We start from the raw sequence: 22874 nt of genomic DNA, 5'->3' as shown, positions 1-22874 counted from the left end.
CGGGGCGTCCCGCGGGGCGGGGCTCCAGGGCCCGCCCCCCAAGCCCACACCTCGGCCTCTAAAACAAAATCTGTGAAGCCTGCGGCGGAGAACAGAGAATAACAAATATCAGCGCGCCCACCACCCGGCTCTGTCCAATCCGAACATTACACCCGCACGGCTTGCTTATTGAAAGAAAAACAAAACCCGGATGTTGTGAAGCCCCTTGTTCCCTTCCCTTGACCCTCTTCTCCTCCTTTCCGAAGGAAACCTCTCAAGTTGGCTTGTCCCCTGGCCCCCCGGGTGCTGATTCTCTCACTACATATTTATCAGGCCACAGACAGTGCTTAGGTTGGTAGGATGCTTTTTGGCTTAATGTACACGACATGGTGTGTTCCTCTCCAAACTTTCCCCCTCCCTGTATCGTGCTTTGAGATTGAGCCATGGGGGCAAAGAAGCTTTTAGCTCATACATTTTCGCTGCTGTGTAGCATTCTATCGGATCGTATAGTATCCTTGTTCATTTTCTCACTGGTGCATACTTAGGATTTTTAAAAATGCTTCAAATGTTACTGGCTTTTTTTGTTGCTTGTTTTTTTGGTGGTGGTGGTGCTGCTGGTGGTGTTTTTGGTGTCTTCCAAACGATGCCCATCTCTGGTGCACTTGTGTGTACCCCCAGGGTAGATCCCCGGGGGGGGGGGCCCCCCCCCCCCCGGCTTTACTAGATGATTGCCAGCTTGCTCACAGAGATGTCTGTGCCAGGTGGCACCCTGTAACAGTGGGCCATTGGTAGGCTTTGTAACTAATGGCATTCTGACGTGCCCCCTTTGCTACCTCCTGGCTGCAGGAGGGAGTAATGAGGGGGCAGGGGCTGGTACAAGGCATCCCACACCCTGGCACCCACTAGGATCATTAGGATGGCTTATCTGACCTTGTCCTCAGCTGTAAGATGGCTTTCTCCTCTTTTCAGGGGGCTGAGACTAGGTGGGCCCTGCTTTTAAGCACAGGGCCCGGCCATGCACTCAGGATAGGAGCGGGAGAGTGCTACAGCTTACGTTTAATTTTTACCGGTGGGGACTCTTTTCTTGTATCTAGTGTCTTTTGTACTCGCTTTGCTAGCAATTTGGAACTGAGAGGGGCCTGGAGGCCACCCCAAGCCTTCATCCTGTCACTGGGGAGGAGGGCAGGGGTTAGCTTTGCCTGGATATGTTTCCACGCAGCCTCCCCACAGAATGTGAACTGTGGTTCCCAGTTCTTGTCCTTTTTACAGATTGTTCTAGAATTGCTGAGACCGGGGCTCCTGGGCGGCTCAGTCAGTTGGGCGGCTGACTTTGGCTCAGGTCATGATCTCACAGTTCGTGAGTTCGAGCGCCACGTAGGGCTCTTTGCTGACAGCTCAGAGCCCGGAGCCCGCTTCGGATTCTGTGTCTCCCTCTCTCTGCCCCTCCCCCGTTCACACTCTGTCTCTGTAACTGTCTGTCTCTCAAAAATAAATAAACATTAACAAAGAAAAATAGAATTGCTGAGACCGTGGGTTCCCTGCTCCCTTCTCTCCCACTTGCCAACCTTTGAGGGGAGGGCGGGACAGGCTGCCATCCAGACTCCCCTGCCGCCTCCCCCACCCCCAGCCTTGGCTGACTTTGGTGACTTTCTGGAAACTGGAGACGAGGGGCACCCCTGCTCCAAGCAAGCACTGTGCTGAGAGCATTCTGTCTTGTCTGCATCCTCTCCATCCTGTTCTGCTCTAGACGAGGATGCCGTCGTCCCTTGAGGTGACGACATGAGCCCAGGTGGTCGAGGAACTGGGACTTGGGCCCAATTAACGACAAGAGTACCTAGGCTCTGAGGGTTGGTTCAGACTAGTTCGCTCTTAGGACTGTGCCTCTCCCGCTCGCTGCCCTTGGGCCTAACCACCCAACGCCCCTGCCAACTAGCCCGCTCCAACGTCCTCTTCTCTCTCTCTCCCTAGAGACAAGAGGAGCAGCAGCGACACCGCCCCTCACCCTGGAGGGTCCTGTACAATCTCATCATGGGACTCCTGCCCTTACCCAGGGCCCGCGGGGCCCCGGAGATGGAGCCCAATTAGGTGCCTGCACCCGCCCGGTGGACGTCGGGGACTTGGGGGGCAGGACCCTCCCACCTCCTGATGCCCTGGCCAGCGCGGGGGACTTTTTCTGCACCATGTAGCATACCGGACTACCAGCCCTGCCTGTCCCAGGGGCGGGCCAGGGCAGCCACTCCAGCCCCAGCCCCGGGCCTGGCCTGGGTGCGCTGACGGAGATGTGGACTCCTGGGTCCCTGGCGGAGAAGCCAGGGGAGAGAGGGCTGACGGACTGAGCGTCTGAAGGCGGCGGTGACGGAGAGGGTGGGGACAGAGCCGCCCGCCTCTGCCGCCCACCACCATCTCAGGAAAGGCTGCTGGTGCTGGCTGCCCGTTCCAGCTGCAGGGGTGACACTGGGGGAGTCTCCCTCCCAGTGCCCCTTCACTTTGGGCCTGGCCTCAGGCCCCTGGTGCTTCCCCCCCTCCTCCTGGGGAGGGGGCCCGTGAAGAGCAAATGAGCCAAACGTGACCACTAGCCTCCTGGAGCCAGAGGACGGGGTGGGTCTGATTGGCTGCCCCAGCCCAGCGCCCAGCCATCTTCCCTGAGCCAGCCGGCGGGTGGTGGGCATGCCTGCCTCACCTTCATCTGGGGGGTGGCCAGGAGGGGCCCAGACTGTGAATCCTGTGCTCTGCCCGTGACCACCCCCCGCCCCCATCAATCCCATTGCATAGGTTTAGAGAGAGCACGTGTGACCACTGGCATTCATTGGGGGGGTGGGATATTTTGGCGGAAACCGCCCCAGCCTTAGTCCCCAGGGCGAAGCGCTGGGGGGAAGACAGGGGAGTCAGGGAGGGGGGGAAATCGCAGAAGAGGGAGGAGTCTGGGAGTGGGGAGGGATGGCCCAGCCTGTAAAATACTGTATATGCGCTGCTGTAGATACTGGAATGAATTTTCTGTACATGTTTGGTTAATTTTTTTTGTACATGATTTTTGTATGTTTCCTTTTCAATAAAATCAGATTGGAACAGTGAATGCTTTCTGCTTTCTTTCTCCCCTGCATGCTCTGGTCCAAGCCTCTGTGACCCCTATGTGGGAGGAGGTGGGAGAGGGGGTCCATGGAGCACATCGGTCTGTCTAGCTGTATCCGAAGTGAGACTCAACAGCACAGGTGCCACAGTATGTACCCAGTCTTCACGCATCCCCATCAAAAGCAAAGCCTCATGGAGGGCAGGGTTGTGTTTTTTTTGTTTTTTTTTTAAAGACTTTATTATTATTTAAAAAATATTTTGGGGAGAGCGCAAGTGGAGGAGGGGCAGAGAGAAGGGGAAAGAGGATCCGAAGCCGGCTCTGCGCGGACAGGCTGACGGCAGTGAGCCCCATGCTGGGCTCGACACCACCAACTATGAGATCGTGACCTGAGCTGAAGTCAGACGCTCAACAGACTGAGTCACCCGGGCGCCCCTAAGGATTTTAAAGAAATGTGGACACCCAGCATGGGGCTTGAACTCCCAACCCAGAGATCGGGAATTGAAGGCTCCACCCAGAGAGCCAGCCAGGCATCCTGAAGGCAGGGCTGTTTTTATCTTTTTTTGGTGCTTTCTTCTCACTTCTTCCCTGCTGGAGGAAGTATGTCCTGGAAGCTCAAAATATTTACCGAGCAAATGAGTGACCTGTAACTTATTCAGAAGCACCACCATGAAGAGTCCCTGGGAAATGTGTTGGTAAGGAGGTGGACCTTGTCCCCACCCTCAAGAAGGCAGGTGACATCGGGGAGAGCACCTCAGGCTAAGATCAAAGTGAAGTTTCACCTACACGCGGCTGCCCTAGAGCCTAAGACGCGGCCTGGCATAAAAAGCCTGTAATTAATTAGCGGGGCTGCTACCGCTATCTTCCTGAAAACGGGCAACTGGCCAAATGCTTTCCCTATGCCCTCTCCTACACGACTGGCCCAGACACAGGTTGTGCTTCGGGGAGTCCTCACCCGTAAAGGGGAAACTCAGGGGAAATGGTCCTTCTCCTGAAAGACCGGGGTAAGGTAACCGGGATCCATCACTTTGGACAGGGATTTGGCAACAGCTCGTCAAGCAAAGGATGCACGTAATCTATGCCAGCAATCGCCTTCCCGGGTGTCCTCCCTTAGCAGTGGACGCGCACAAGTGTCCATGTGTTGGCCAACCATCCGACACAGTGTCCAACAGCAGTTGAAAGGGTCTCAAGCCGTGCAACAGAACAGACAGCACTTAGCCGGAATGAACTAGAACACTGCAAACGACAAATGATGGCGAGGAAAGCAAGTGGCAAAATGGTGGTGGGTACTTGGGTGCGTCTTCTTCTCCGGATGGTCCCTTGTGCTTAAATGCCTGTGCGCAGAGCCGGAGGCCCCTGGAAGGGGGGTGGGGTGAGGGGCGGTGGTGTTCACACCCAGCTGTGTGGCAGCCGATGCTTCCAGCCCCTGCAACCGACTCCTTCCTCTTTCCAGCAAGTTTGTGGAAATATTGATAGGGCCAAACTGGATCTATCGATTTATTTACTTTCCCTTTCCGTTCCTCTTTCCTCTCTCCTGTCTTCTGTTGGATTTATGAATGCTTTTTTGAATGCTTTGAGACTTCTCTCTTGGTACTTCAGCTTTTAGTACTGCTCTAGGGATTAAACACACATCCTTACCTCTTCTCGGTCTGTTTAGGGTCAGCATTGAACCACTTCACTTACACGGTAGAGATGGCCACTGCGTAGGCCGCTGGTCCGTCCCACCCTTCCCACCATTTTGTAGCTCCAGCTTACATCTCCACGCATTACAGATTCTGCAAGGCAAGGCCAGAACTTTTGCTTGAACTTGAAGGACTTCCATTAACATTTTGTATAGTGTAGTTTTTGCCGGTGACAAGTTCTCTTCAGTCTCCGTTTATCTGAAAACGGCTGGTCTTCACTGGCTATAGAATCCTGGGGTTGACCGTTTCTTTGCCATACCTTGACGACGTTCCGATCTCTGGCCTCCCATTTCTGATGAGAAATCCAGGATCGCCTGAATCACAGTTCCCTTGATTGTAGTACGTGATTTTGGTAAGGCTGCTTTCAAGACTTTATTTAAAAGGTCTTTTCCTCTTTTTCAGACTGGATAATTCCTATGAATGTAGTTCCAGTGCATGAAATCGCTCAACCCCTTTCTGCTGTTAGGTCTACCAGTGAATTTTAAAAATTGCTGATATAGTATCTTCAGTGTTAGAACATCCGTTTGGTTGTTTCCATTTTCTTTCTCTGTGGGGACTTCCTATTTTGCAACATTGTACATGTATTTTTCTTTTACCTCAATGAGCGTCATTGTAGCAACTGCTTTAAAGTCCTTGTCTGTTGATTCCAACTTTTTTTAAATTTCCTTAACATACGCTCCCGCTCCACGCCCAGTGTGGGGCTTGAACTCACAACCATGAGATCAAGAGTCATGTGCTCTGAGCCAGCGAAGCACCACCCCCCCAACACTTGGGTTCTCTTGGTCATCTTGTCTTTTCCCTTGAAAATGAGTCACATTTCCCTCATTCTATGTATATTGGGTAATTCTGCCTTGTGTCCTGGATATTGTTACATTGTAGCCATTCTGGATTCTGTTATATTCCTCCAAAGGGATGTGAATGTTCTTGTCTTGGGGAGATCTGGAAATCCCAGACACACACTGTTGTAGTTGCTGACAGTGTAAATCCAGTTTGCTTCAGTTATGCTGAGTTGGCCCCACACATCCATAGCCCAGTGGTCAGCAAGAGACTTGGGTTGAATTTATACATACAACTTGGGGTTTCCCTTCCCTGGCACCCTCCTTTCCAGTAGCTGTGGTTATTCGGGGTTCTGTCCTCTGCTTCTTCAGGCCAGTAAGATAGACGCTTTTCTACCTGAGTTTTAGCTGCCTGGCACAGTGCCAGGGGCCGCGGCCTGCCCTCAGTTAACACCGTAGGCAAACACACAGACGCCAGAAAACTACTGTGGTGGGGGCTCTTGCTGCAACTTTCAACTGCCTCCCCCAAATCCACCTGCTTTTTAATCGCCATCCTGAGGTTTCCAGTAGTTTTGTTTTGGTTTTTGGTATTTTGTCTAGAATGTATAGTTATCTGCAGGGAGACGGTTGTTAGAAACCTAATGCATCACACCATAAGCAGAACTGCTGGTGGTTTTTTTTTTTTTTTAATGTTTACTTATTTTGAGAGAGAGAGAGAGAGAGAGAGAGAGAGAGAGAGAGAGAGAGAGAGATTGAGAGGAGAAAGAGCAAGCAGGAGAGGGGCAGAGGGAGAGGGAGACAGAGAATCCCAAGCAGGCTGCCACTGTCAATGCAAAGCCCGATTCAGGGCTCGAGCCTATGAACTGCGGGATCATGACCTAAGCCGAAATCAAGAGTCGGATGCTTAACTGACTGAGCCACCCAGGTGCCCTTGTATTTTCTTTTTAATAGACCTTAGTTATCATTTTTTAGGACTGGAAGTGGGGAATCCTAACTCTCCAGGTTAGATGGAGAGTCAGGGGTCCAGGGAGAAAGTCAGAGAAGGCCAGACTTTATTAGCAAAGTCCAAAGCTCTCCTAGGAACACAAAAGGCGGCTCACTTGTTCCAGAGGGAATGGAAACACCTAAAGTCACCTCTGTGGCCTTTTCTCTCAGAACCAAGGTGCTGAAGTCCTGCAACTTGGCAGAGTTGAGACTCGGAGCGCCTGGCAAATGAGGTCCAGGACTGAACCTTTGCCACTGGCGAGCTGTGCCCCCTCTAGCAAGCTAATACCCAACTTGAACTGGTGCTCCCCACCCAGCTCCAGTAATCCCACCCTGCAATGGTGGCTTCTGGAAGGAACAGATTTACTTTTCATTGTTTATGTTGTTTTTTTCTTCCTTAAAAAGACTGCATGTCTGTCTTTGTAAACCTTTCAAGTTCTGCACTACGTGCCCAAATGATCTCTCCAAACAACAAATGACATGTAAAATGCTACCATGCTAGTCTTTTGGAAGGAATCAACATCCCAAATGCATTTATACACTCCCTGATGTCAGACTTTGGGAAGTCTTTCCCAAGCGTGTCCAAAGGAAACCAGTTCAATGTCACTCAACAGCAGACTCATTAAATAGCTTCTGGTTCAGTGTGGTTTTGGAACTCAGTGCACAATGCACTGACAAGGACCTCCAGGACATAGAGAAAGCAAGATGCAAGAAAAGCTAATTCTACATGTGCGTAACAGTAACTAACACAGAGCGATTTCCATTCAAAGAATGTATTCATTCAACTCCCACATATCAGGGGAATGTACTATTACCCCATTTGACACATGGGGCAACAGAGCCACAAAATGGTCACTCGTCCAAGGTCACATAGCTACATGGTAGGGTCTGCATTTAAACCTACCAGTCTGATTTAAAAGAGAAAAAAAAAAAGGGGGGGGGGGTGCCTGGGTGGCTCAATCGATTACACGTTCGACTTCAGCTCAGGTCACGATCTTGCAGGTTTGTGGGTTTGAGCCCCGCATCAGGCTCTGTGCTGACAGTTCAGAACCTGGAGCCTGCTTTGGATTCTGTGCCTCCCTCTCTCCCTCCCTCACTTGTGTGCGCTCGTTCTCAAAAATAAACATTAAAGAAAAAAATTTAAACCTGCCAACCTGGAAGGATTCACTCTCCAAGGCTGCCAGGGGTGACCTCTGGGAGGCAGATATGAAAAAATACCCGAGTTTGGCGGTGGGCAAGGGGGTGGGGGCAACGACAACTTTTCACCCCATGCATGTGTGTTGCTTGAATGTCTTCGTACAAAAACGCAAAACCTGCCTGTCCTTCTGGATCGAGCTGAAGGCCCTCCCTCAACTCCGGGCCTGCCTGATGGTTTTCAGAGGTGACCACTAGGCCTCAGGACCTCGTGAAGGCAAAACCTGAGTCGGTGACAAGCAGCGGTGCAAGTAGATGGTGTCTACTAAGTGTCCTGCGTAGAAGCCTCCCTGTCAGCCCACATTCTGGCCCTTACTTGGGGGAGGCTGTGCCCTCATCTGCAGTATGGGCGTCCACCCCCGCGGGGTTCCTGTGAGGATCACTTTAGCTAAAGTACAAGTGCTGTTAAGGGCAGGAGGCAGTCAGCGTGGGGAGGTTAGCTATCAGTAGGCTCTTCTGACCTGCCAACCGCGACCTAAGCCTCCATTTCTCCATCTGAAAAGGGCAAACTGGACATACCTCAACAGACAGACACGTTTGGATTTACAAAAAAAAAAAAAAAAAAAAAAAAAAAAAATCGCCAGAAACTGACAAAAGGGGTCTGCACTGCAAAGGGAAACCACAGAATGTAGGGCTCTGATGGGACCGAGAGCTTTTTTTATTGTTGTACTTTTTTACCTTTGCATGTGTTACTTTTCTGAGTAGCACCTGTTCCACTAGAATGTTCTGAGGCTTCGACACATTAAGCACTTAACAGAGTTTGGCTACTACACATACCACAAACAACAGAAGTGGGGTGTGGAGTGGAGAAACCTGGCAGGCCCGAAGTCAGCCCACTTCCTTTCATTTGGCAACTCTAGCATCCCGAAAGTATTTGTTACCTTTACAGATTAAAAAAAAATTTAAGTTGATTTATTTTGAGCGGGGGAGAAGCAGAGAGAGAGACAGGGAGAGAGAATCCCAAGCAGGCTCTGCACTGTCAGCACAAAGCCCGATGCAGGGCTCAAACTCCTGAACGGTGAGATCACGACTTGACTCAAGATCGAGAGTTGGACGCTCAACTGACATAACCACCAGGGCGCCCCTACCTTTTACAGATTAGCTCCTCCTTCCCAAGTAGGCTAGAAATCTGCCGGAGGGATTAGAAACCACAGGATAATCATCGTGCTCTTCCTGGAGACTTGGGGAAATCCATTTTTATGGTAATACTATCATGTAATATGGGGGAATATGAAATGTGAAGATACGAGAATAAAGACGTTTCTCGCCCGAGGCTGGCAGCTTCCAGCACCACCCCTAGATTCCCAAGGGGTCCATTCTGGAGGACTCCATTTCTGCCACAAGGGGTACAGAGGTGAAGCTTGAAACGCGTCAGAAAAGATTCTGGGATGACAGTTTTGTTTTTATCCATCCAGACCCACCTGCTCCCCCTTGTGACCAAGGCCCCACATTACCAAGCTCAAAATTTCCAAGAAAGGGGATTTTCACACACTGATAATTGGTGCCCCTGATTTGACACTGACAGGGTGCAGAAAGGGGCCCCTCCAGAAACACAGCCCTAGCCTCCCCTAGGGAAGGGCAGAGGTGACCAGGAGAGTCGGGGAATTGAGTTCCCCCTCCCCGGGGAGACCATTTTTTTGTTCTCTCACCGTAGCAGGACGCAAATACGAAAGGAGCCGCTGATGTGATTTGTTCAAACGGGCCAGACTCACACCTCACACACTTCTACCTTAAGGGAGAAACCCAAGGAGGGTGACGAGAAGTGGAACATACTCAGGCTGCCGAGTCAAGACAAAGCCGGTGTCTGAACCAATGAAAGCTCTGACCTCTACCAGCTGTGGGACTTGAGGCACATTACTGAAGTGTCACGGAACTTTAAAACGAAGCTGGGCGCCTGGGTGGCTCAGTAGGTTAAGTATCCAACTCTTGTTCTCAGCTTGGGCCATGAACTCATGGTTCCTGAGTTCAAGCCCCGCATCAAGGCTCTGTGGTGACAGCACAAGGTCTGCTTGGGATTCTCTCTCCTCTCTTTGCTGCTCCCCCCTTGTCTCTCTCAAAATCAACTTTAAAAAATAAAATAAAATGAAGCTATTGTGACTGTGAGTCTGCGTGGTGCCTGGTACACAGAGAATCTAAACAGAAGGCAGCATCAGTATCCCCTCTCTTACTTCTTTCTTCTTTCCCGTTAAATGTAATTCTTGTCACTGAGACCAACCACTATGGACCTGAATTATTCAAGGGACAGGTGGAACCAGAAGCTTCTATGCACTGTAGAATTTGAACAATCTAATTCTTGATGCATTACCCAGGAAAACAGTGGCAGGAATGGTGATGGAGGGGAGGAATCTCTGAGTCACATCGAAGCATCCAGTAAGATTTCTTCAGGTTAAAAAAAGCAATTGGTAGGATCACTTCCTGTCACAGGAAGATGTTTATAATGTGGAAGAAAAACAAATCCTAAAGCAAATAACTTTATTTCTATCATTCCTTTTTAAAGAACCAAGGAAATATAGAAAATATAAAAAACCACACAAACAGCTGCAATTCAGGGGGGAAAGGAAGGACTGACGGGGCCCTCGAAAGCAACAGCCTCCAGGATGGTCTGAGCTGCATCGGGGGTGGGGGCTCCGAGAAGACGGGCTCTCACATCCTAGCTTGGACCCCAGTAAATCAGAATCCCCAGGGGCTGGGACCCCGGCACCTGCCTTTTTAATACAAGTTTTCCCATTAATATTCACTTTGCAAGGTCTCGCCCTAATGCCCGAGGGAACTTTGGTAACATTTCCTCTCTTCCAAAATCCAGGCTGAAACCCAACTAATCCTGAACTAAAGCTCCAGAACAGCACACCAGATGGCACCTGTTGTTTTTCGGGATCTCCGACTCTGGAGGAAATACATCCCGCCTGCCACGTCGTTTCCGCTCTAGGGCACCTGTCTGCATTTGGGACTGTGGCTCCACTAGTGTTTCACGGGGCCCGGCCTTACTCCCCACCTGGAGTCATCGTCTTCTCCTCTGTATGACATCAGGCGGGGAGTAAGTCCAAGAAGGTGGTGAGAGGATCCTAAGCGATGCCCAGTGAACAGCCCTGGACGGTGCTGGGACGGGGGCGGCCAGTCCCTACGCCCCGCATTTCGCAGCTGCTGGCGCTTGCAAGTCGCGTGTCTGCACAACTCCTCCTGGGAAGGAGATGGTCTGGACCGGTCCGAAGACTTCAGCTCTTCCCTCACCTGGAGCCGCCTTCGTGGGGGGAGGGGACGGGAAGGCGCGGGCAGGCTGTAGGCCAGCGTCGCCGGGGCCGCCAGATCTCGGTTCACTTGGGGCCAAGGCACTCCACAATCCCATTCCCCTTCATGCCGTCAAAAAAGAAGAAGTTGTTGTGAGGAGGGTCCCTTTGAGACAGGGCCTGGGGAGAAAAACAAGAAGAGGGCTCAGCTCAGATGCTTTCAAGCGGATAACAGGGCGAGAAAAAGAAAAAAACCTCAAGCACAAGATCTTCTAAAACTGTGCCGTTTGGGCACTGGCTCTCAAAGGAGGTGGATTTTGCTTCCCGGGGGCTAACGGGCCATGTCTGAGACATTACTGTGCCTGCCAGGCTTCTGCTTTGTCCCTTACCAGTTGGGGGTCTCTGGACAAATCAGTTAGCCTCGCTGAACCCCGTTTTCCCATGTGAGACGAAAACACTACCTGTACCGTCCTAGGCTTAAAAGAGATGATGTACCTCAACTGCCTGAAAGTACACTCCACGTGCAGGAGCCTGCTGGCCATGGGCAGCAGTAATTATTTATGACTGTCCAACTGAGAAAGGAGGCAGCTTGTCCCGACACGGTGGAGGCGGCAGCCGTCATCACCTGTTGGGCCACACACTGATGCGGAAGCGGCTCTCCTATGAGGAGACACGTTTCCTGCGATCTTCTGCATGGTGGGCCGGGGCTAAGATCCAGAAAGGCTGGGAGGTACTATTTAGCCATGGAAATGGTGATTATTTTGCGAGGCTAACAGAAGTACACAGCACATTAAAAAAAAAAATTTTTTTAATGTTTTATTTTTGAAAGCCAGAGCCAAAGCATGAGTAGGGAGGGGCAGAGAGAGAGAGAGAATCCAAAGCAGGCTCCAGGCTCTGAGCCATCATCACAGAGCCCAAAATGGGGCTCGAACCCACAAACCGTGAGATCATGACCTGAGCCAAAGTTGGAGGCTTAACCAACTGAGCCACCCAGGTGCCACACCCCCACAGCACCTTTAATATGTTTTTATTTACTTTTCAGAGAGAGAGAGAGAGAGAGAGAGAGAGAGCGAGCATGGGAGAGAGTGAGCACGAGTTGGGGAGGGACAGAGAGGGAGACACGGAATCCAAAGCAGGCTCCAGGCTCTGAGCTGTCAGTACGGAGCCTGACATGGGGCTCAAACTCGTGAATCGTGAGATCATCACCTGAGCCGAAGTCAGACGCTCAACCGACTGAGCCACCCAGGGGACCCCACAGCACATTAATGATGGGGCTAGCCATAGGTCACGATCTCGCGGTCCGTGAGTTCGAGCCCCGCGTCGGGCTCTGGGCTGATGGCCCGGAGCCTGGAGCCTGTTTCCGATTCTGTGTCTCCCTCTCTCTCTGCCCCTCCCCCATTCATGTTCTGTCTCTCTCTGTCGCAAAAATAAATAAACGTTGAAAAAAAAAATTTAAAAAAATAAAAAAAAGATGGGGCTAGCCCTCCTGAAATTACATGCTGAATCATGTGTACTAGAGGAAGGACTCATACGTGTCAATGAGTTTTCTCAGAGGTTCTTAATCAAAAAGGACTGCCATTTAAAGACATGGACATCGGGGCGCCTGGGTGGCGCAGTCGGTGAAGCGTCCGACTTCAGCCAGGTCACGATCTCGCGGTCCGTGAGTTCGAGCCCCGCGTCGGGCTCTGGGCCGATGGCTCGGAGCCTGGAGCCTGTTTCCGATTCTGTGTCTCCCTCTCTCTCTGCCCCTCCCCCGTTCATGCTCTGTCTCTCTCTGTCCCAAAAATAAATAAACGTTGAAAAAAAAAATTTATAAAGACATGGACATCATCCAAGCAAAAACCTCTAGGCAGGAGCACCATGCCTGTCATTCTTAAAGGACCTTTTTTACAAGGTTAGGAACACGCTCGAAATATCTTGAACTTCTCTCTGAATTGGGCACTAATCCCAATCTGTTTCTTCATCTGTAAAATGGGGATAATTATACCTACTTCAAGTGGTTGTTCAACCATCCATCCACGGAAACCACCTAGAGCATCCACCCCTGTGCCAGGTATCGTGCTAGGTACTGAGGATTCTGAAGCATGGTTAAGACAGAGGTTCGCTTCCCTGCGCACACATACAAAATGGCAAATCGCCAGCACCTGCCTGGTATAGTTTTTGGTGAACATGAAACACGATCAAGCTTGCAATGCGTCTGGCCCGTAATAAATTCTCAAAAAGTGGGAGGTGCTATTATGAACAGGAGCCAGGGGGTCTCTCACCAAACTGTGAGGAGATCCCAGGCACTCAGCCGGGTGGAAGGGCCCAAGGGCCCACAGTTAGAAGTTCTAGACCCTAGAACTCAAGTTACAGGAGGTGATACAACGGGGCCCGATATGGCTGCCGCCACCATACTGCAGGCAGGGAGGCCTAGCAGGGACAGCGGGAGACAAAGTAAGGACGACTTACACCTAGGGAAGCATGACAGGACAAGGGACGTGGACGGAACATGTAGTATTTGGAATGATGGCAGGAAGGAAGAAAAGAAGAGGATCCCAAGGGAAGAGACTTACGTTTGCCCCCCGCCTCCTAACATTTATTATTATGGGTGGTCAGATGGTCGTCACGAGAGAAGGGGGGAAGGTCTGCGGCCCTCAGATTGTGGAACCCTGGTGCCAACTGGCTGAAGGCAATACTGTGTTAAGTAAGGGTGGGGTGGCAGGGACAAGACACCAGGCCATGGGGTGAACATGGGGCAAAAGGTAAAGTGCTTCCCAAGCAAGATGGGGGTAGGAGGAGATTCCAAACACACCCAGCAACCAAGAATGCAGAGTACTCTGGCCGTCTGGGATAAACAGAAACAAGATGCGGGCAACAGCTGTCCCCAGCAGGCAGGAAGGAGGGGGCTGCATTAGAGGTTAGGACTGGGACGCAGGGAAGCCACTGCAAACAATGGGGTCAAGGCCAGCTGCCCCGACCCCTAATCTCCATCCCACGTGAAAAACCCAGGGAGCAGCTTCTCGGCGGGGGGTACAAAGTGTGGCCGAAGACACAGAGGCGGTGTCCCGGGTCCATGAGGACAGCACCTGAAACACAAGGGCCGAGCGGGGAGGGGCACAGGCTCTGAGGCCAGACGGCCCGGGCTCGGATCCTGGTGCCGCCATTCTCTGCGCCTCGGCTCCTCCTCTGTGCCTCGGGGGTCGCACCAGTTCCCACCTCCGAGGGTTGCTGTGAGGAAGAGATGAGCACATCCATGTGAAGAACGTGGTCCGAGTGAGGGTACAGGGTGGGCCTTCGATACGCGCTGTTGCGGTGTTGTCACGGTAACAGGCTACGGAACCGGGTCTGTTCCCTTAGGATTCTTCCATCGCCGCCCTCCTTCCCGCCCAGTCTGTCTATAGGCAGCTTCCCAACCTCAGCGCGGGCTTCTGGGCAGCCCTACCAACCGACCGGGCGCACACACCACGATTCTCACGGCAGTCTGGGCTCACCAGAAGGCACGAGCAAGGCAAACGGCGCGGCCATCACATCCCTCTCTTCTCCCTCTACCTCCCTGGTGCTCGCCCTGCTCCCTAGGACACAAGAGGGTCTGAAGGAGAGAATTTGGTTCAGAGAGAAGGACCAGGAAAGAGAAGCAAGAGCCTTTAGAAGACGGTGGCAGGACCATCAGACTCAGTCAAATGTGTCCAGAGCAGACGTACTGACTTCAAGACAAAGTAGAGAGTGGGGTCTCCACACGCCTCTCCCGAGCTCCAAGATGACGTGTGAATGGGCTCGGAAAATCATTTAACGAGGCATGACTCCACTCCAAGAACAAAAAGGACAAATCATCACCGCCAATCTACTGAAGCAGTCAAGGACGTACAAAAGGCAAAGTGAACATCTTTGGGCAAGTATCTAAGTCCCAAAGAAAGCATTTGGGAATATGCTAGAATTCTGACAACCCAAATGTTCCAGAAGAGACTCAAAACGTTGTGCTAGTTACCAGTTACGGGACCCCAGTTGACTTCCCTTCTGAAAGGGACGGTGCCATCAAACCTAACGTGTTCACAGGTCACCCTCTGCAGAGCTCCATGGGGCTCCCAGCACCATGCACACGCTCCCCTGGTACCGAATGCCCCCTTCTGAGTAAACACCCGTAGCGTGTGCATTAACAAGAAGCTCCAATGCCACGATCGAGGACAAAGAAACACCGCTTGAAGTAGAAGTTAAGGGCACAGGTCTTGGAGGCCCATCTCCGGGCCTCGATGTCCTCCCCTTACACGGAGATCATGACAGTACCACTTCACAGAGCTGTGAGAAGCAGAATACGTGACAAGGGTCAGAAGCACCACGCAAGCAATCAGTACAGTCAGGGGACAGTGGCAGGTACACCTGAAGACACTATGCTCAGCTCCGGGCACAGCACAGAGCAGACACTCAAAGATCATTTGCTGAATGCTCATCGGGATGGGCGGGAGGATAAGGTAGAAAAGGGAAGAAAGGAAATAGGGCACGAAACAAGGATGAATGGGGTCAGAGAAACCAGGCAGTTCTCTAAGGCAGTCATGGTTCTTTCGGTTGGCACTCTGACAAGGTCACGGTGGACCAATGATCTGCTCCTCAGGGACTCTTTACCTTCACAATTTCCTGGGCCAGGATCCCTCCAACCACTGCACACACGGGGGCCATCTCAGAGAAGCAGTACCTACAAGAAAACACAAATAAAATGGAGCCCTGAGGAACAGGAAGGCTGGTAGGACATCTGGCAAAGGTCAGGAGTGGGCTTGCGAGAATGAAAACATCTCCTACCAGGAGGAGTCCATCCACACGGCAATGGTAATGCTGACACCTAGGCGTGAAAATGAAATCTGGTCCAGGAGGTTAGCTGGGAAAGACCTCTGAACCTTGGCAGGCAGGAATTGTTTCACAACATTTTTTGTTTAAGTTAAAGGAAAGACTATATCTGTGCTTCCTAAAAATAAGGTCAACAAATATCAGATGTTTCGGTGCCCCGGTCACATTCTCGCAATTCTCCTCTTACCCACAACGGGCAGTGGGTCCTATATGCTATTCCCAGACAAATGTCAGGGAGAAGGCCTGTGTTAACATGCAGGAGGCATGGGAAATCTGGGGCCTGAAACTGAAGCACGGGGACAGAAAGTCTTCACTCCTCCTATAGATACCAACCCTTCCGGACCGGGATGGGGCATCCAGAAGACAAATTTTGGCCCATACTGTCACCTGCCCCTCCAAATCACAGGTCCTAGGCAGTAAAACACTTTTCTACCACCTCCCCAGAGGAGGTGTGCTCTGCCAGTTCTCAGCCCTGAACACAAAGGCATTTTTCTTTTATTTTTACTTTTTAAAAGTTTATTTATTTTGAGAGAGAGAGTTTGAGCGCGTGCGTGGGAGAGCCTAAGTGGGGGAGGGGCAGAGAGAGGGAGAAAGAGCATTCCAAGCAGGTTCTGAACTGTCAGCATGGAGCCCAATGCAGGGCTCAATCCCAAAACTGTGAGAGCCAAAATCAAGAGCCAGATGCTTAACCAACTGAGCCAGCCGGGTGCCCCACAAACCTATTTTTAAAATGAGCAAAGCAGAACACAGAGAAGTTAAGGGGAGAGCTTCCCTAAGGACCCCACCACCAGGAGACTACCTCTAAACTTCCCAGTGTGGTACACACTCTTCCTGATTTTTCAAAGTGCACGTATGAAACACACATAATCAAAAACCCAAGTAATATTATTCACTCTGCTCTGTAATCTACTGACTGATACTTCTGTTCCACATGGCAACACACATCTTGGCACAGGTGTCCAAATAATTCCTTATGGCAAATTCCTAAATGTAGAATTTCTGGGTCCTGACACATTGTGCCAAAATGCCCTCCAGAAAGTCTCTGCCAATTCAACTCGTGCCTACTGTGTGTGAAGGTGCACATCTCCTCACGGCCTGGCCTGGCTGGGACTGGCATTCCCGTCTGTGCAGCCACAGCGGTAACTTTGACTCCAGATCATCAAGGTCCTTTACAGAGCTATAAAACATATAGAGAACGATACCACAGAAAAACTAGTCATCCATAATCCCACTACTCAAAGACAATCAAATGTGGAAATAGGTTTTCTTTAAAAAAAAAAAAAAAATTACACCTATACTCTGTGTGATACTGTACAATTTATTTATTTTTTTAGTGTTTGTTTATTATCGAGACAGAGCAAGACAGAGCATGAGCATGGGAGGGGCAGACAGAAGAGGAGACACAGAATCTGAAGCAGCCTCCAGGCTCTGAGCTGTCAGCACAGAGCCCAACACCGGGCTCGAACCCACCGAATGCGAGATCATGACCTGAGCCGAAGTCAGCCGCCCAACCGACTGAGCCACTCAATACTGTACAATTTAATATTTGCCCTTCTTCTCTTAAAAGTTTATCATCAGCAAAATGCTAGCAAACCTAACCAGCAACATGCAGAAAGGATTACACACCATGATTACATGGGACTTACAACCAGGAAAGCACGGTTGGTGTAACATCTGCAAAGTCAATCAATGTTAGTACTGCGTATTAACTGAATAAAGGGACCATAAACACACGATCATCTCAACTGACAGAGAGAAAAAAAAGCATGTGACAAAATCCAGCACCTCTTCATGCTAAAAACATGCAACAAACTGGGACCAGAAGGAAGTTTCTTCAATCTGATCAAGGGCTATGAAAAATCCACAGCTAACATCATATTTAATGGTGAAAGACTGAAAGAAAATGTCTTCAGTCTGATCAAGGGCTTCTATGAAAAATCCACAGCTAACATCATACTTAATGGTGAAAGACTGAAAGCTTTCTTCCTAAGAATGTCTGCTCTTACCACTTCTATTTGACACTGTGCTAGAGGTTCCAGCCAAGGCAATTAAGGAAGGAAAAAGAGACACGACAGCCAGATTGGAAAGGAAGAAGTAATACATATTCATAGATAATATGATCTGCTATATAGAGAATACTAAGGTATCCAGAGAAAACTATTTGAACTATTAAATTTATTCAATGAGGTTGCAAGACAGAAGATTAACATACAAAACGTATACTTCTATACATTAGCAATGAACATTCTGAAAATGAAATGAAGACTTTCATTTATAATACACCACCCAACAGTATTTTTTTTCAAAACAATAGAATATTTAGGAATAACTTAACAGTAGTTGTGTAAAACTTATATTCTGAAGACTATAAAACATTGTTGAAAGACATAAAAGACCTAAATAAATGGAAAGCTATCCCACGTTCAAGAATTGATACATTTGGGGCGCCAGGGTGGCTCAGTCGGTTGGACTTTTGACTTTGGCTCAGGTCACGGTTTGTGAGTTTGAGTCCCGTGTCGGGCGCTGTGCTGACAGCTCAGAGCCTGGAGCCTGCTTCAGATTCTGTGTCTCCCTCTCTCTCCCCTCCCCTCCTCACACTCTGTCTGTCTGTCTGTCTCTCTCAAAAAGAAACAAACATTAAAAAAAACTCTTAAAAAAAAATCAGAACACTTAACATCATTAAGGGGCCAATGCTCCCCAAATTAATCTATATATTTGGCACAATCCCAATCTAGCTGCCTTTTCTGTAGAAATGAAAAAATGCATTCTAAAAATTAACATAGGAATGGAAGAGACCCAGAATAGCCAAAACAATCTTGAAAAAAAAAAAAAAAGCTGAAGAACTCATGTCTCAATTTTGCAACTCACAACTATACAAGTATAGTCATCAAAATACTATGGTACTGGTATCTGTATGGACAGACACATAGATCCATGAAGTACACGGGAGGATCCAGAAATAAAGAAATACATACATGGTCAATTGATTTTTGACAAGGGTGGTAAGACCATTCAATAGAGAAAGAAAAAGTCTTTTTACCAAACAATACTGGACAACTGGGTCTCCACATGCAAAAGAATTAAGCAGGACCCCTACCTCACACCATGCACAAAAGAGGACTCAAAAATGGCTCACAGACCTAAATGTAATAGCTAAAATTACAAAACGTTTTTAATGTTTATTTATTTCGAGAGTGAGAGAGAAAGAGAATCCCAAACAGTCACCACTCTGTCAGCAGAGTCACATGCAGGGCTAGACCTCAAGAACCGTTAAGATCATGCCCTGAGCCAAAATCAAGAGTTGGATGCTTAACTAATTGAGCCACCCAGGTGCCCCTAAAACTACAAGACTCTTAGAAGAAAGCAGAGGAATAAATCTTCACGACCTTGGATCAGGCAATGGTTTCTTAAACGGTATCATACCAAAAGCACACATAAAAAAAGAAAAAACAGAATAACTGTATTTCATAAACATTAAAAACTTATACTTCAAAGGATACTTTTCACTTCAAAGAGGGTGAAAAGACAATCCACAGATTAGGAGAAAATTTTTGTGAATTATGTATCAGATAAAGGACTTGAATCCAAAGTGTACGGAGAACTATTATGATTAACAATAAAAAGATAAACCAATTAAAAAGTGGTCAAATGATTTGAACAGACATTTTGCTGAAGATCATACACAAATGGCCAGTGAGCCCATGAAGAGATGCTCTACATAATTAGTCACTAAAGAAATGCAAATCAAAACAACAGTGAGATAGGATTTATTGCCCACTAAGGCTAAATAACAGACAATAACACTTGTTGGCAAGGATGTGGAGAAACTGGAACCCGCACAAAGTGCTGGTGGAATGGTAAAATGGTGTGGCTGCCGTGGAAGACAGTCTGGCAGGTCCTCAAAATGTTAAACAGAGAATTACCATATGAATCATCAACTCCACTCTTAGGTACACACACCCAAGAGAGATAAAAACTTATGCTCACACAAAAACACATGAATGTTTATAGTGGCTTTAGTCGTTAATTGCCCAAAACTGGGAACAACCCAAATGTGCTTCATCTGGTGAACAAACTGGTGTATCCATACAGTGGACTACTGCTCAGCAATAAGAAATGAGTTATCGACTTCATATAACATGGATGAATTTTAAGTGCATTAAGTTAAGTCAAAGAGGCCAGACTCAAAAGGCTACATGAACTGAACAGATTCCATTTGTTACACTATTGGAAAGGCAGAACTGCAGGGATAGAGAACAGATCTCTGGGTGCAGGAAGGAAGGTGCTGCCCTGTTATCAAGACTCTACAAGAGAATTTTTACAGTAATGACAGTTTTCTATATCTTGACTGTGGTGGCTACATAACTCTATACCTTTGCAAGAATTCATGGAACTTTTTTTGTTCTTTAAGATTTTATTTTTAAATCATCTCTATGCCCAACGTAGGGCTTGAACTTACAACCCTGAGATCAGGAATCGCATGCTCTGGGGCACCTGGGTGGCTCAGCTGGTTAAGCATCCAACTCTTGGTTTCGGCTCAGCTCAAGATTTCATGGTTCTTGAGTGTGAGCCCAGTGTCAGGCTCTGTGCTGACAGTGTGTAGACTGTGTGGGATTCTTTCCCCACCCACTGACCCCTTCCCTCCCCTGCAAAAAAAAGGACCACGTGCTCTACTGACAGAGCCAGCCAGGAGCTGTGAATTCCAAATTCACGGAACTTTATTTACTAAAAGTTTATTTATTTTGAGAGAGACAGCAACAGCACAAGAAAGGGAGGAGCAGGGAGACGGGGCGGGAGGGGGATGGCGCGGGGAGAGAAAGAGAGAGAGGAAGAAAGAGAGAATCCCAAGCAGGCTAAGCATCACCAGCGCAGAGCCTGACATGGGGCTCGAACTCACAAAACCGAGATCATCTCTGAGCCAGAATCAAGAGTCGGACTCATAACTGACTGAGCCACCCAGGCGTCCTATGAATTCATGGAACTTTAAAACAAAACACACACACACAACTCACATTACTATCTAACAAAAGATAAATTTTACTGTATATAAATTATTTAAAGATTTTTTAAGTTTATTCATTGACATCATCTCTACACCTAACATGGGGCTCACACTCATGATCCTGAGATGAAGTCACATGCTCTTGTAAAAACACCATTGAGGAAACAAGTCTAAATAATAAAAATTAAACAAGAAAATACAAGCATCATGTCAAGAAACAATCAGAAGAACCCAGAATATGGGTGGCCTGGACTCCTTAAAAAAAAAAAAAGTGTGGAGTGCCTGGTGCCTGGGTGGCTCAGTCAGTCAGGCGGCTGACTCTTGATCTGGAGTCACGTCATGAGCTCACGGTTCCTGAGATCAAGCCCCACCCATGTCCAGCTGCGCACTGGCAGTAGGGCCCTGCTTGGGATTCTCTCTCCCCCTCTCTCTACGAGGAATAAATAAACTTAAAAAAAGGGGGGGGATAAACTGTTCTAGATTAGGAATTGGAAAACTTTCTCTGTAATGTACTCGACAGTAAATTGTTTTGGCTTTATGTGCCATATGGTCCCTGTTTAAACTCTTCGAGTCTGCTGTCACGGAGCTGTAAAAACTACAAAAGCTACCACAGATAATACATAAATGAGGAGGTGTGGAATAAAACTTTATTTACAAAAACAGGTGGCAAGCACAGTTTGCCAACTCCTGAATTAAAAGAGACACAGAATTGAAAGCAACTGATGAACGTGGATGTGTCCTTAAGGATTCAGCTTAAGTATCATGTCATCAGTGTCCCCCCCCTCCCCGCGCCAAAGTAAAAGCAAATTATTAACGACTGAATCCAACTGAGTGGTCCATTGGCATTCACCACTGGATGATTCTTTCCATTTTTCGGTATGCTTGACACTCTCTATAATAAACATCATTTCAACCTGCACACAGCACTGCATTGATCTGTGTCATTAACTCTTTAATGCCGTTCCAAGTTCTTTTTCTTTTAAATATGATAATGAATACCTTTTGTACATGAATTTTGCTCACATTATTTCTTAAAGGTATATTCTCAAGTAAATCAAGGAGAATTACTGGACCAAAGAGAGAACAGGATTCTTGATGCACATTTCCAAACTGCTTCCTAAAAAGGCTGTACTTTGGGGCACCTGGGTGGCTCAGTCAGTTAAGTGTCAGACTTCGGCTCAGGTCATGATCTCACGGTTCATGGGTTTGGGCCCTATGTCGGGCTCTGTACTGACAGTGCAGGGCCAGCTTGACATACATACATACATACATACATACATTCATTCATTCATTCATTCATTCTCTCTCTCCCCCTCTCTGCCCCTCCCCAACTCGTGCTTTCTCCCTCAAAATAAATGAACTTTAAAAAATATATATAAATTAAAAAAAAAAAAAAACTTTTTTCAGGGACTTTGGCTCAGGTCATGATGATCTCGCGGCTCATGACTTTGAGACCTGCATGGGACTCTGCTGTCAGCATGGAGCCCGCTTTGGATCCTCTGTCCATCCCTCCCTCCCTCTCTCTGCCCCTCCTGTGTTGGTTCTCTCTCTCAAAATAAATAAACTTAAAAAAACAAAAAACAAAAACCTTTTTAAACAGCGAAAGTTGAATTACATGCACAAATTATGAATGTTCATCATAAATGTTTGTAATACTGAGAAACTATAAACAGCCTGAATACCCACCAATAAACTAATGGTTATATAAACAACCATCTATCTATCAAACAATGAAACATGAAGTACAAGTGAGGCTACTGATCCATATTTTTGCCGCAAACAGGTTGAACACATGCTGGAAAAATAAGGCTATCGTAAGGAAAGTGTGATCTCATTTTGCTATTTAAAAAGTGAAAAAAATAGGGGTGTTTGAGTGACTCAGTCGACTTAAGTGTCCAAATTCAGCTCAGGTCATGATCTTGGGGTTCATGAGTTCGAGGCCCACGTTGGGCTCTGTGCTGACAGCTTGGAGCCTGGAGCTGCTTCAGATTCTGTGTCTCCCTCTCTCTCTGCCCCTCCCTCCCTCTCTCTCTCTCTCTCTCAAAAATAAATAGACATTAAAAATTTTTTGAAGGAAGGAAGGAAGGAAAAAGAGAGGAAGGAAGGAAGGAAGGAAGGAAGGAAGGAAGGAAGGAAGGAAGGAAGGAA

General features: G+C 48.4%; 2 protein-coding genes across 4 annotated transcripts in view; one reads left to right on the top strand and one right to left on the bottom strand.

The window, feature by feature from the left end:
* Positions 1-1732: 1732 nt before the first annotated feature.
* On the top strand, positions 1733-3052 carry BBC3 (BCL2 binding component 3). The gene is made up of 2 exons (XM_040457929.1): positions 1733-1750; positions 1842-3052. Exons 1-2 carry the CDS (start codon positions 1733-1735, stop codon positions 2163-2165), a joined length of 342 nt encoding a protein of 113 aa, XP_040313863.1. The 3' UTR covers positions 2166-3052.
* Positions 3053-10137: 7085 nt separating this feature from the next.
* The window catches only part of SAE1 (SUMO1 activating enzyme subunit 1), a 76185-nt gene continuing 63448 nt past the window's right edge, over positions 10138-22874 (bottom strand). For 2 of the 3 annotated variants that reach the window (XM_040457513.1, XM_040457515.1), the window contains 2 exons: positions 15506-15575; positions 10138-11086 (listed from right to left, as the gene is read on the bottom strand). In XM_040457513.1, the coding sequence (XP_040313447.1) occupies positions 10994-11086; positions 15506-15575 (163 nt within the window). In that variant the 3' untranslated portion in view covers positions 10138-10993. The remainder of the gene's footprint in view (positions 11087-15505; positions 15576-22874) is intronic. The other variant, XM_040457514.1, reaches the window with a different exon arrangement.

This window comes from Herpailurus yagouaroundi, unplaced genomic scaffold, assembly GCF_014898765.1.
Source record: "Herpailurus yagouaroundi ecotype Mexico unplaced genomic scaffold, PumYag 220, whole genome shotgun sequence".
Lineage (NCBI taxonomy): Eukaryota > Metazoa > Chordata > Mammalia > Carnivora > Felidae > Herpailurus > Herpailurus yagouaroundi.
Note: the sequence above shows the minus strand (reverse complement) of the source record. Positions and strands in the feature narration are given on the sequence as shown.